Raw genomic sequence first — 13856 nt, forward strand, 5'->3', positions numbered from 1 at the left:
TGAAAAATTATATTTTAATGCAGTTTTAAAACTGAATTCAAAATACATCGATCACAAGAAAAAAATATTTTAATTTTTAATTTTTACGTGCTGTTTGCAATGATGTGTCAATGTGCTAAGTCGTCAACTGTTTAAAAAAAATGTGCTAAGTCAACCTGTCAATAATATCAATCTAAATTACTAGTAATTTCTTTGTGCGCGCATTTTATTTACTTATTTATTTCATTCAGTCTAAAAGTACATGCTTTGTTGTTGTTGTTGTATTAACGATAAAGACACTCCCCGAAGGCTTTGGGCCGATTTTGATGGTCCTTTTCCACATATAGATTCGGTACGTTCCGGTAACAAAGCACTATTAAGGTACTAGTCCGACCATCTCGGGAACGATTTATATGACCACATTAAATGTTCTGGGCCATCCCGTCCTCCCACCCCCTAGTTCCATGAGGAACTTTGGGTCGCCAGAGCCTCGGCTGTCAATGAAACAGAATTCGCCACGGGTAGGTGAGGTTGGCAATTGGGTTGGAGAAGCTATATGTATATTGCGCTGGGAACCCCTTGAGAGGGTTGCCTACACAACCCCTTGAAACTGGATACACCCAATTGAGACATACCTTTGGTGTTTGATAAATGTTTTTCGCTGACCATAATCTATTTCAATTCTTACATGTCGATATCTACATGCTTTGTTACAGACTAGTTAAAAATAGAAAACAATTCAAGCTTAAACTTATATAAGCTGTTATTAAAATTAAGAACACTACTGAATCGATTTGCTAGATGTATAGTCTTAGTTATAGGTTCATTCATAGCATAATTCATTTTATTAGTTATTTAGATAAATAATCTATTATGCCGAAGATCACGCATTGGAATATATGGAATGAACAAATTAGATAAATCAGAGCAATTGCTAACGTGCTAACGTTTATTACATTATAGGCAAGCATGAGTGAGATTCAAGTTGTTCTGTCATGCAGAGCCCGAAGACCAAGCAATTTGCACCTGCTGGTATATGATGGGAGGCCGTCTGGCCAGTGAAGCATACGTAAAGCAATTTTGTAAAAAATGTTTGAACTCTCTCAATTCTATAGGAGTTATATTCATAGAAAGGATTCCATATTATTGAGCAATATTCAAGACGACTTCTGACCAAGGATATATAAAGTGCCTTCAACGACATAGGGTCCTTAAAGTCACTGGTGTTACGTCTACTGAACCCAACCATTGCAACAAATTTTAAAACAACGAAGTCAATGTGACTAGGAAAAGAGAATTTAGAGTAAACAAGTAAGGAAGGTTAAGTTCTGGTGTAACCGAACATTACATACACAGTTGAGAGCTATGGTGACAACATAAGGGAAAATAACCATGTAGGAAAATGAACCGAGAGAAACCCTGGAATGTGTTTATATGACATGTGTATCAAATGAAAGGCATTAAAGAGTATTTTATGAGGGAGTGGGCCATAGTTCTATAGGTGGACGCCATTTAGGGATATAGCCATAAAGGTGGATCAGGGTTGGCTCTAGAATGCGTTTGTACGATATGGGTATCAAACGAAAGGTGTTAATGAGTATTTTAAAGGGGAGTAATCCTTAGTTCCATAGGTGGACGCCGTTTCGAGATATCGCCATAAAGGTGGACCAGGGGTGACCCTAGAATTTGTTTGTACAATATGGGCATCAAACGAATGGTGTTAATGAGTATTTTAAAAGGGAGTGGGCCTTAGTTCTATAGGTGGATGCCGTTTCGAAATATCGCCATAAAGGTGGACCAGGGGTGATCCTAGAATGTGTTTGTACGATATGGGTATAAAATTAAAGCTATTAATGAGAGTTTTAAAAGGGAGTGGTGGTAGTTGTATATGTGAAGGCGTTTTCCAGATATCGACCAAAATGTGGACCAGGGTGACCCAGAACATCATCTGTTGGATACCGCTAATTTATTTATATATGTAATATCTGCCAATATTTTAAGGGTTTTTTATTTCGCCCTGCAGAACTTTTTCATTTTCTTCTACTTAATATGGTAGGTGTTACAACCATTTTATAAGGTTTTTTCTAAAGTTATATTTCGCGTCAATAAAACAATCCAATTACCTTACCATGTTTCATCCTTTTTTCGTATTTGGTATAGAATTATGGCATTTTTTTCATTTTTCGTAATTTTCGATATCGAAAAAGTGGGCGTGGTCATAATCGGATTTCGTTCATTTTTCATACCAAGATAAAGTGCGTTCAGATAAGTACGTGAAGTAAGATCAGTAAAGATATGTCGATTTAAATGAAAAAGGGCGGAGCCACGCCCATTTTGAAATTTTCTTTTATTTTTGTATTTTGTCGCACCATATCATTACTGGAGTTGAATGTTGACATAATTTACTTATATACTTTGAAGATATTAAATTTTTTGTTAAAATTTTACTTTAAAAAAAATTTTTTTTAAAAGTGGGCGTGGTCCTTATCCGATTTTGTTAATTTTTATTAAGCGTACATATAGTAATAGGAGTAACGTTCCTGCCAAATTTCATCATGATATCTTCAACGACTGCCAAATTACAGCTTGCAAAAGTTTTAAATTACCTTCTTTTAAAAGTGGGCGGTGCCACGCCCATTGTCCAAAATTTTACTAATTTTCTATTCTGCGTCATAAGTTCAACCCATCTACCAAGCTTCGTCGCTTTATCTGTCTTTTGTAATGAATTATCGCACTTTTTCGGTTTTTCGAAATTTTCGATATCGAAAAAGTGAGCGTGGTTATAGTCCGATATCGTTCATTTTAAATAGCGATCTGAGATGAGAGCTCAGGAACCTACATACCAAATTTCATCAAGATACCTCAAAATTTACTCAAGTTATCGTGTTAACGGACGGACGGACGGACGGACATGGCTCAATAAAATTTTTTTTCGATCCTGATTATTTTTATATATGGAAGTCTATATCTATCTCGATTCCTTTATATATGTACAACCAACCGTTATCCAATCAAACTTAATATACTCTGTGAGCTCTGCTCAACTGAGTATAAAAATTACACCCAAGTCTTTACTCTCTTGACAACACGATTAATAGATATAGCATTTAGTTTGTAGATAAAGTATGTGGCAGTCGTCTTAAGACACAACACGGCATTTGTTTGAATTTAAATATAAATTATTGTCTGCGCACCATCCGGCAAAAGAGTCCAGATCAGAACCGTTAGAAATAGTTTGACAAAGAAGTAGTATTTTTTGTGAAATATATAGATTTATTGTTTTATTTCAATCACTAAAAGTGAGGAGTGATGGGAGAACATATTGAGTAAAAAGTGCTAAGTCAGGAGAAAATATTTGCTATGAGCGCGGAAATTGTGCTAAGTCATAAAATAGCTACTGGGTTGGCATACATGATTTTTATTTATCTTTTTCAAAGCTTCTACACTCAAAAGCATTGGAAGTAAGGTATCCTCGTTCACAGTTTTGAAAACAGAAGGTTATTTCAAAAGTTATTAATTTTTTTTCGTCTCCTGTAAAATTCGTAAAAGTGGACTTAGCACATTTTCACATTAAGCTAACGAAATGATTATTCAAGAATAATTTAATTTAGGGTACACTTCTCTCCCGACAATTCAATAATTTTTAAGAAAAAATACTGTTAAATTTGAACATTTTCAATCATCTGGGGGTATGATTTTTGAATATTTTTTAATCAGGATTTTAAAAAAACGCTGGCTGTGAAAGATATGAATCTTGCATACATCCTGTATGCATACAATTTATTTTAACTGGGTAACTTTAATGAAACACGTACAATTGGGAAAAAATTTCAAACTTAAATATTCAAGTTCCGTTTTGAGTGTATTTAATGAGTTTTGCCTGCCACCCCACGAAATATTCTATGTCCATATTTTAATTATAATTTATTTCTGATGTGTGTTCTCTCTTAGAACAAACCCTATGCTAGCTTAGTGGAAAGTCACAAAAAATTAACCGGAAACAACCAATATGAAGGCTACAGTATAGACTTGATAAAAGAATTAGCCGCGAAATTGGGATTCAATTATACGTTTATAAACGGTGGCAGCGATTACGGAAGTTTTAATAGGACAACAAATGTGACGACGGGAATGATCAAAGAGATTAATGAAGGTGTAGGTACTCTTTGTGACGTGATTTTTGCAACGTTTTTTCGACCCGGTCTTATATACATACAGTTGCTAAAGCGAAAACAGCTGTTGAATATAAAAAAAATTGTTATTAATTTTTTTTTTTATTTTTATTTTTTGTTCATCTTAGAACAACTGCAATGAAACCTATAGCTTAAATTATACAAACTTAAATCAAAAACATGTTCGATAAACTTCAAAAACTAGAAGTTTTTAGAAAACTGCATACAAATTTTTAATTTTTTTAATAAAAATTCTTGAATTTTTTTTTTTTAATAATCAGATTTGCAGAACATTATATTTTTATTTGACAAAGTACGTAGCGTGAACCGCCTGACACACCGAAGATCCTGAGTTCAAGCCCCGGGCAAAGCAACATCGAAAATTTAGAAAAAAGTTTTTTCAACACCCTTCGGAAAAAAGTTCTCAAAACTCAATCCAAATTTTAAGAGACTCGTAACTTGTACTTTGTTAAAACAAATGCAAGGCGCAAGGCGTCCTGCCAATTTGTAGGAAAAGTTAAAAAGAGTACGACGCAAATTGGAAGGGAAGCTTGGACTAAACTCTCTTCGGAGGTTATCGCGCCTTGGATTTTTTTGTTTTTTTTTAACAAAGTACAAGTTACGAGTCTCAAAATTTGCATTGAGTTTTGAGAACTTTTTTCCGAAGGCGGTATAAGATTTGATTTTATATAAACAACAAAATTATGAGCTCTTCGTATGGTATAAAATCTAAAACTATTTTGGGAAACATAAAACGATCACAAATCATTGTGAATTTGAGTAACCTATAATATGTACTTTGTTTGAACTGAAAATTAATAACTAATTAAAAAATTTAAAATTTTCATGCAGATTTTTAAAAACCTTTTCGAATTTTGATTCGATATGGGTTTGAATAGTCTTAGTTACAAATTTTATTGAAGTTTTTTTCTAAAATTAACGAAAATAAATAAGAAAAAATGTTATTCAAAACAAATTTTTTTGGGAAATCAAAGATTTATTTTTTCATCCAGGCTGGCGGGTCGAAAACGCACCCCATTTTGTCAATTATTTTAATTTTCCCTTCTGGTTAACCATTTTCCGGAAGTGTTCATGTGGTTTTCTCTTTTTACATTTCATCGATAATATACATGTTAAGTACTCTCTACGCCTCTTTGTGAATGTGGGAAATTCTAAGTCTACGCAAAGCGGAGTATTAACAAAGATATAAGACAAAGGAAATTATTCACGTTCACATTTGCAGAGGCCTATGCCCTACTTACATAAATAAATACCTAAAACAATGCTTTTTTCTTTCTATTTGTAGCGAGCAGATTTGGCTATCACAGATTTAACAATAACATCGGAACGTCAAGAAATTATAGATTTTTCAATACCGTTCATGAATTTAGGTAAACGCCTGCATATTTATGTATGGAAATGTGTATCGTTCGTTTAATCATAAATGCCCTCCACCAACAAGTTTTTCGAAACTGCGTTTTTTCACAGATTTTAATACATACATACATATGATATATTAAAATACAAAATCAGTAAAAAAAAAACAGACATCCAAAATAATAATTACACATTTGTTTTTCTAGTCTCAAGAAAAAAAATCGCTTAGAATTTTTGCCCCAATAAATATTTTTTAAGTCATCCGAAGTTATTTTTAAAAAGTTTTACTTTGTTTGAATCATCAAAATTAATTATTTTGGACTTTTATTTATATTAGTCCTGTCCTAATAATTATGGACGATAAATGTCGTTTTAAAATCTTTAAGTTTATTTGTGTTTTCATTTATGTAACTCTGATGCAGAAAACCTCTGGAGACTACGAGTTTGTCTCGACTACGAGTTTGTCTCGGTAATAGTATCAGATATGTAGAAGCCAATGCAGGAGATAGGGATATATGTATAAGTAAAAGTTATATTTGTTACAATATCCAGAGAGAATTCGAGTGTCCATTCGAGTGATTTTCGCGGTAGCCTCAACCAATTTTTTCGAAGCCTTCACCGATTTAAGTCAACCAAAAAAATCTTTAGCCTCAACCGAAAGAAATTAAAATCTAAAAATGCTCATCCATACATTCGCCCATCAGTCCGCCTATCTGTCCGAATTCCCATTCTTACTCGTATTTTTGCAATAAACTAGAACATATCAATTTATGTATGTCTATGTACATATGTACATACTAGACTAGGTCGATTTATTAACCCATATCGCACCATCTATTTTTCGATAGGACTTGGGCTCAGGAAAAAAAGTTCCACTACGCATACCTAAAAAAATAATTTTCGAGCCTGCGAAATTTCTATTTTATTACTTTTTTCGACTTTGATTTTTAAGGTTTTTTTCATGACCTACTAAAAAATGTTCATGTATATTTTGTTTTTTTTCCAAAAAACTGTTATCGACAACGTTTTTAGCGGAAATTTTTGGGTCCGACAGGGTATACATATGAAAATTTGTTTAGTAGGTCATGAAAAAAACCTTAAAAATCAAAGTCGAAAGCTCGAAAATTATTTTTCTGGGTATGTGTAGTGGAACTTTTTTTACTGAGTACAAATCCTATCGAAAAATCCATGGCGCGATATCGGTTAACTTTCGCTCATACAAATCGACCCACCCTAGTACATACATATGTGGCATGAACAAACAAGTTCAACATTGATACTGAAAAAAATCCGAATTAGTACCATTGAATTCCAAAACAGGCCTCAAAATTTTCAATGCATACCGAGATATGTGCATTTAAGTCTCGCGATAAAAAATGTTAAAGACTTAAAAATCAGATTTCACCCATAATTTTAATTTTGAGACTTTTATAATATACACACATATATTACCCGATAATTATTATGTTACTTTTAAAAGTTTGACAGAAATTTTTATTTATGATTTATACAATTTTGCATCACTATTATTAACATCTTTTTATTCTTATTGCAAAGTAATAATTTCGCTAGACACTATTGAAATGATATTATTATTTTTGGACTTTTACAAATATTTATTATAATAACTATGTCTCTGAAAAAAACAACCGAGCCCGAAAATGGAAGACAGGTTTATTTTAATTAGTCTATAGGAAATCAGACTACATACTGATATTCATTTTGAAAATCTAAGAAATAGAGATCAGAAAGAAAACAACTTATAATATGTAAATAACGCAATAGAGCAGCCGATTACAAAAAAGTTTGCATAAAACTATTGAACAAATGGTGCAAGTAATCGAACAGTAATTTAACGGTTGATGGGAGATGTTTACTATTGTGAACGTTTTTTTTTTTTTCAAACATGGTTAGGGGATTTGTGAATTAATCTAATGATATACATACATATTAATATAGTAAATGCTTATTTACTTTAACGGATCGCATCACTCAAAATTATGTTGCATGTTTTTTGATCGTTATTTTTTTACTCCGCCTCTTCCATCTTCAACATTCGTAAATCAACGGTTGAGTAGAATTTCACCCTATCTCAGCTTCCAGTTCGACAACGCCCCATATAAGAATATTTTTCAAGAGTGTGCTATTCTGGGGATCCTATACCAGAATTCGGTTGAAGGATGCCCTATTTCACGACTTTTTTAAAAACGCTCTATGCAACGTCAAAAATGTATTTAATTTATGCTCAATTGGGGGTTTTCGAATAAAATTCTGGATATTTTCATAGCACTCGCATATACCCTCACATATAGTTTCGATTCATATGAAATTGCCTGAATTTCATATGAAATTGCAAAGAAAAAGCCCTTCCATATGAAGCCAAGGCACTTCAGTATGATCATGATTAAATGAATATTTAGGTGTTCTCATCCCGTTGACCTTTTCCCTAATTCTGGAAAGTTGGGCATGCATAATTTTGAGGGTTGTCTATCATGCATAACTGCCTTTGAGTTCTACTACGATTGGAGTAGATTTTACTATACGTTTAGAAATATAATAACTATGTAAGCCGCTACCAGAATTTTTTAGACATAAAGATAAACGTAACTTTGTATTCCCCAAAAGAATATAGACAAAATTTTGCAGAAAACTTAATTTTTTGAGGAAATTTGTACGAAAAATTAAGCAATCAAAATTTAGTACTTTTGTAGTACAAGTGAATACTGGCAAATAGAGCTGCCGAAAGAGTGAGGTTATGTTGCTGACATCACCTTTATTATTGCATTATGGATATGATATTCAAATTTACACTAACAAATTGACAACCAAATTGTTTCAAAAAAATTGTAGCATTGAGAAAAGTTTTAATTCAAAATTTTTCATTAACGGGACCATCTAAATTCTTTAAACATTTCAAATAATATTTGTTTTTTTTATTTTATTTTAAAAGAGTTTCAGTGTACATATAATTTTGTAGATGTACTTGTGATTCGCACTTTAATATTAAAAAATTTTGAACAGCCCTGGTTATATCGAACCAAGTGTTTTCTCTTGGGAAGTGCTACCCAAGACTTTTGAGAAATATTTTGTCATTCCTCCAGCAAGAACACCAAAACTTTCGTATTATAACTTATATATGTAATAATTTCGATAAAACCATGGTATTCTAAATATGATAAACATTGTAACTGTTGTCTCTGTTGCTGTTTTTACCTAAAAAGCAGCCCCTTTAAATTTAGAGGAATGTTTTGATATTAAATATAATTTGCAATACATGAATCCGGCTTGCTTCAGTACTAGCATCTTGGTAATTACATCATGAATTCAACTGTCATTTGAACTGCAGTTGAAGTTGCCCTCAGTTAGCATAAGTTTTTAATTTTTTTCAAAGCTAACAGTAATTTAACCTCGTAAACCCGTCAGTGCTAAGCAGCAAAACGCAGTTTTTAATGGCCATTTATTTTTCTACTCTGAATTTTTTAAATGCGGGTAAAAATTTTACCCGCGTCTGACCGTTGAAAATACACCCCTACCATTTCAGATAGTGTATATGTTCGGTCTTTTTCTATTTACTTCACCTTGTGATTCCACCATGAGTGCCGATATATTGCTGCTCAAATGTTTTTTTTTCATATTCAGCTAAGCAGAGCTCACAGAGTATATTAATTTTTTTTCGCATAACGGTACCCTGTAACGGCATAAACTAATCGAGAGAGATATAGACTTCTATATATCAAAATGATCTGGGCGAAAAAAGAAATTCATTTAGCCATGTCCGTCCGTCCGTTCGTCTGTCCGTTAACACGATGACTTGAGTAACTTTTGAGTTATCTTGATGAAATTTGGTAAGTAGGTTCCTGGGCACTAATCTCAGATCGCTATTTAAAATGAACGAAATCGGACTATAACCACGCGCACTTTTTCGATATCGAAAATTTCGAAAAAACTGAAAAAGTGCGATAATTCTTTACCAAAGCCGGACTTATGACGCAGAAAAATAACAATTGGACAATGGGCGTGGCACCGCCCACTTTTAAAAGAAGGTAATTTAAAATTTTGCAAGCTGTAATTTGGCAGTCGTTGAAGATATCATGATGAAATTCGGCAGGAACGTTATTCCCATTACTATATGTGTGCCAAAAAAAATTAGCAAAATCGGATGACGAATATGCCCACTTTAAAAAAAAAAATGTAATATCTTTACAGTATATAAGTAAATTATGTCAAAATTCAACTCCAGTAATGATATGGTGCAATAAAATACAAAAATAAAAGAAAATTTCAAATTGGGCGCGGCTGCGTCCCGTCGACCGTCTGTCCTTCCTCTTGGCCGTTAACATGATACCTTGAGCAAAAATCGATATATCTTTACTAAACTTAGTTCACGTACTGATCTGAACGCACTTTATCTTGGTATTAAAAATGGGCGAAATCCGCCTATGACCACGCCCACTTTTTCCATATCGAAAATTACGAAAAATTAAAAAATTGCCATAATTCTATACCAAATACGAAAAGAGCGATGAAACATGGTGATTGGATTTGTTTTTTTTGACACAAAGTATACATAACTTTAGAAAAAACTTTGTAAAATGGGTGTGACACCTACCATATTAAGTAGAAGAAAATGAAAAAGTTCTGCAGGGCGAAATCAAAAGCCCTTGGAATCATGGCAGGAATACTGTTCGTGGTATTGAATATATAAATAAATTAGCGGTACCCGACAGATGATGTTCTGGGTCACCCTGGTCCACATTTTGGTGGGTATCTCGAAAACGTTTTCACATATACGACTAGGGGCCACTCCCTTTTAAAACCCCCATTAATACCTTGAATACCTTTGGTACCCATATCGTACAAACACATTCTAGAGTCACCCCTGGTCCACCTTTATGGCGATATTTCGAAAAGGCGTACACCTATAGAACTAAGGCTCACTCCCTTTTAAAATACTCATTAACACCTTTCAGTTGATACCCATATCGTACAAACACATTCTAGAGTCACCCTAGGTTCATTTTCCTACATGGCGATTTTCCCTTATTTTGTCTCCAAAGGCCTCAGCTGAGTATGTAATATACTGTTACACCCGAACTTAGCCTTCCTTACTTGTTTTTTAATTATTTTGGGGAAAAATTAAACAACGTAACATCAGGACGGAAAAGTCGACAGCTGTTCCGATTATACCTTGTGAATCTCTTCAAAGCCTTTTCTCCCGGGAGTGGGATTTGAAACCGTTTTTATTTTTGTTTTCGATAAGGGGATGTACCTAAATTTTAATGTTTTCTTGTCCCACTTATGATGCTACAAACACAACAATTTTGTAGCCTGTCTTTTTTTGATTTGGAGTTCGAAACTCATTGCGAGCATATTGGCTGCTGAGTGGAACGTCACGCAGCTAATGTCTAAATATATTGAGTTTGAATTCAGTTAACGAGTTTTTGAAACAAAATCTGAGATAGGCCGCTGTTCAACCGAATTTTGAGATAGGGTGATATTCCACTCAGCAGTCGAAATACATATGTATAATACCAATATGGGAGTATAATATATGTATGTGTACATATTTTCAAACCAATTCTGAAATAGGGCGTTTTTCAAAAGCTGAGATAGGGCGGTTTTAGAACGACAGCCGAGATAGGGTGATATTCAGCAGTCGATATATCGATGATTAGTTTGTACTTGCAAATTTACTTATTAAGATACTTATGAGGTGGAATGTGCAACGTATTACAAAACGGCCTACAAAAAAATGGGGTATGCTTTGAACTCATCTATGGACATGCATTTCTGCATGCAGACCACTTTTTTATTTTTTGTGCCAGAGAAATCAACTCTCTCAAAATATACTCAACATCCCTAATTTTTTTATTTGAATCATGTTCATTTCAACCAGGTATTGCGATCCTCTACATTAAACCACAAAAAGCACCACCAGAACTTTTTTCATTCATGGATCCTTTCTCTGGAGAAGTGTGGATTTACTTAGGTCTGGTATACATTGGTGTATCGTTTTGTTTTTTCATACTAGGACGTTTATCACCTACGGAGTGGGATAATCCATATCCATGCATTGCTGAGCCAGAGGAATTAGAAAATCAGTTTACATTAAATAACTCATTTTGGTTTACAACTGGTGCATTTTTACAGCAAGGTTCTGAGATAGCACCAAAGTAAGTTCAATAGTATGCGAGTACTTCAGTTTCATGTATATAAAACAAATTATAATATACTTAGATCGCTTTCTACTCGAACTCTGGCATCTATTTGGTGGTTCTTCACTCTCATAATACTCTCTTCATACACAGCTAATTTAGCTGCTTTTCTTACCATTGAAAATCCTGTTGGACTAATCGATAGCGTCGAAGATCTCGCTGAAAACAAAGGTGGCGTAGAATATGGCGCTAAAATGACAGGCTCAACGCGAAATTTTTTTGCGGTAAGTGACATTTCTATATTAAACTGGAACATCCGCATTATTCAATAATCAATCGCATAAATGGTTTCCCATTTATTTTACTTTTTGTTGTTGGTTCTTTATATGTAGTTTTTATTTTTTTTTCTATAAAATTTAAAATAATATTTTTCCTTTAGACCTCAGAACATGAAACGTATAAGAAGATGAACGAGTTCATGACGAAAAATCCCCATTTACTTTTCAAAACGAATCAGGAAGGAGTTGAACGAGTTAAATCAAGTAGCACATTTGCCTTTTTGATGGAATCTACATCAATTGAATATAATATTGTAAGAGAGTGTAATTTGATGAAGATTGGTGAGCCGCTCGATGAAAAAGGATATGGTATCGCTATGGTAAAAAGTAAGATTTAAGGGCATACATACATATATTTAAAGGGGATACCCAAGATTACTATTTGTAATTCAATATTTTTGTCCCTTAAGAAGAACCTTCTATGCATATTCAGAGCTCACGGTGAAATCTAACGAAATACACATCGGCGCGTTTTTCATCGAAATCAACATCACTTTCTATGGGTCTTTAAAAATTACATATGCTCTCAGCGTTGCCCTTCCGTTATTTCGGTTTTCGCCATACATAAAAATACCGCAGCAGCGCTTGTTTAGGTTAAACAGTTACTTGCGGAAAAGTCTGTGTCTAAAGCCAAGTGTTCCCACTAGAAAAACCAGATATCTCCAAAATCCACAAAAGTTGATATATGTATTATACAAAATGTGCAAAATGAGTGACCAGAATTGAGCGGACTGCGATGACACAGGTTGTCGAAATTTTCCTTTTTTCTTTGCTCTTTTTTTTTTTAATATATTTTACTACCACCAAATTTCAACGTGCAAAAAAAATTTAAAAAATTTCCTGATAAACTTTTGTCTTTTTCAACTTTCCACAATTTTGCATTATGGGCCTATTAGGATTTTTTTTTTTTGTTTGATGTTGCAATAAATAGAACCCAAAAATGTACAGGTCACTTTGCGGGTTCCATCCATAATATTTTTCCGTTCAAAAAGCAACAAAAAATCGACCCGGCCCGTACTTCGTTCTGTAAATATTTATTTTTTTAATTCTTTTCCTTATTTTTTTTAAGTACGAAGCGTTTTCTATTTTTTTAGTGTTTCCCATAGTATAGGGTATTAATTTCCTTACCGTGTACAGGGAACGTGAAGCTTAATATTTTTTGGGCTTTGAAACTGCAGCGCGATGGAACCCAAAAGCTTCAAAAAATTTACATTGCCCCACAAAATTACCTAGACATGTTTTAAAGAAATAATTGGGCTTTTTAGCAACACTATAAGAGATCAAAACCAGCCCAAAATGCAAAAATTTTGAAATTTTAAAAAAGTTGTAAAAAATAAATGCAAAAAATAAATCATCTACGTTGAAATTTTGTGGTCGAACTATTTATTAAAAAAAAAGTGCAGTAGCTTTAAAAAATTAAATTGACCGCAACAGCAATACTGCTCCGATTTCTTAGATTTTCAGCAGCAAGTTTAAACTTTTTGGTTTTGATATAAAACAATAATGAAATTTTAGACTTATTGCCAAGTTGAGTTTAAACGTTAAACCGACTCAAATTAAAAAAAAAAACGTAATTAATAGCATTGAGAGGATTCCAATTTAGGTCAAAAATTGAGGGATTGTTTTACTTTAGTGTACTCTTTTTAGAAATAAGTAGTTTATATTGACCAATGGATCGATACTCTTTGTCAAATAAGCGGTAATTGGATTTGACTACATAACGGGCCATACGAAAAGTAACACCTTAATTTTTTTTATAAAGGGATTCAATGTAAAAACCTAGAAAGTGCTAGATATCTAGATGGCACGTCAATATATTTTCACGCTGCAGATTT

The 13856-nt window shown here is 33.3% G+C and overlaps 1 protein-coding gene across 8 annotated transcripts in view; it reads left to right on the forward strand.

Moving 5' to 3' along the window:
- Nucleotides 1-13856, forward strand: part of LOC137238561 (glutamate receptor ionotropic, kainate 2-like) — a 61741-nt gene that overhangs the window by 47096 nt on the left and 789 nt on the right. For 3 of the 8 annotated variants that reach the window (XM_067763722.1, XM_067763721.1, XM_067763726.1), the window contains 5 exons: nucleotides 3931-4134; nucleotides 5458-5542; nucleotides 11425-11701; nucleotides 11766-11967; nucleotides 12123-12348. In XM_067763722.1, the coding sequence (XP_067619823.1) occupies nucleotides 3931-4134; nucleotides 5458-5542; nucleotides 11425-11701; nucleotides 11766-11967; nucleotides 12123-12348 (994 nt within the window). The remainder of the gene's footprint in view (nucleotides 1-3930; nucleotides 4135-5457; nucleotides 5543-11424; nucleotides 11702-11765; nucleotides 11968-12122; nucleotides 12349-13856) is intronic. The other 5 variants (XM_067763724.1, XM_067763727.1, XM_067763725.1 and 2 more) reach the window with 3 other exon arrangements.

Source organism: Eurosta solidaginis, chromosome 1 (assembly GCF_040869045.1).
Source record: "Eurosta solidaginis isolate ZX-2024a chromosome 1, ASM4086904v1, whole genome shotgun sequence".
Lineage (NCBI taxonomy): Eukaryota > Metazoa > Arthropoda > Insecta > Diptera > Tephritidae > Eurosta > Eurosta solidaginis.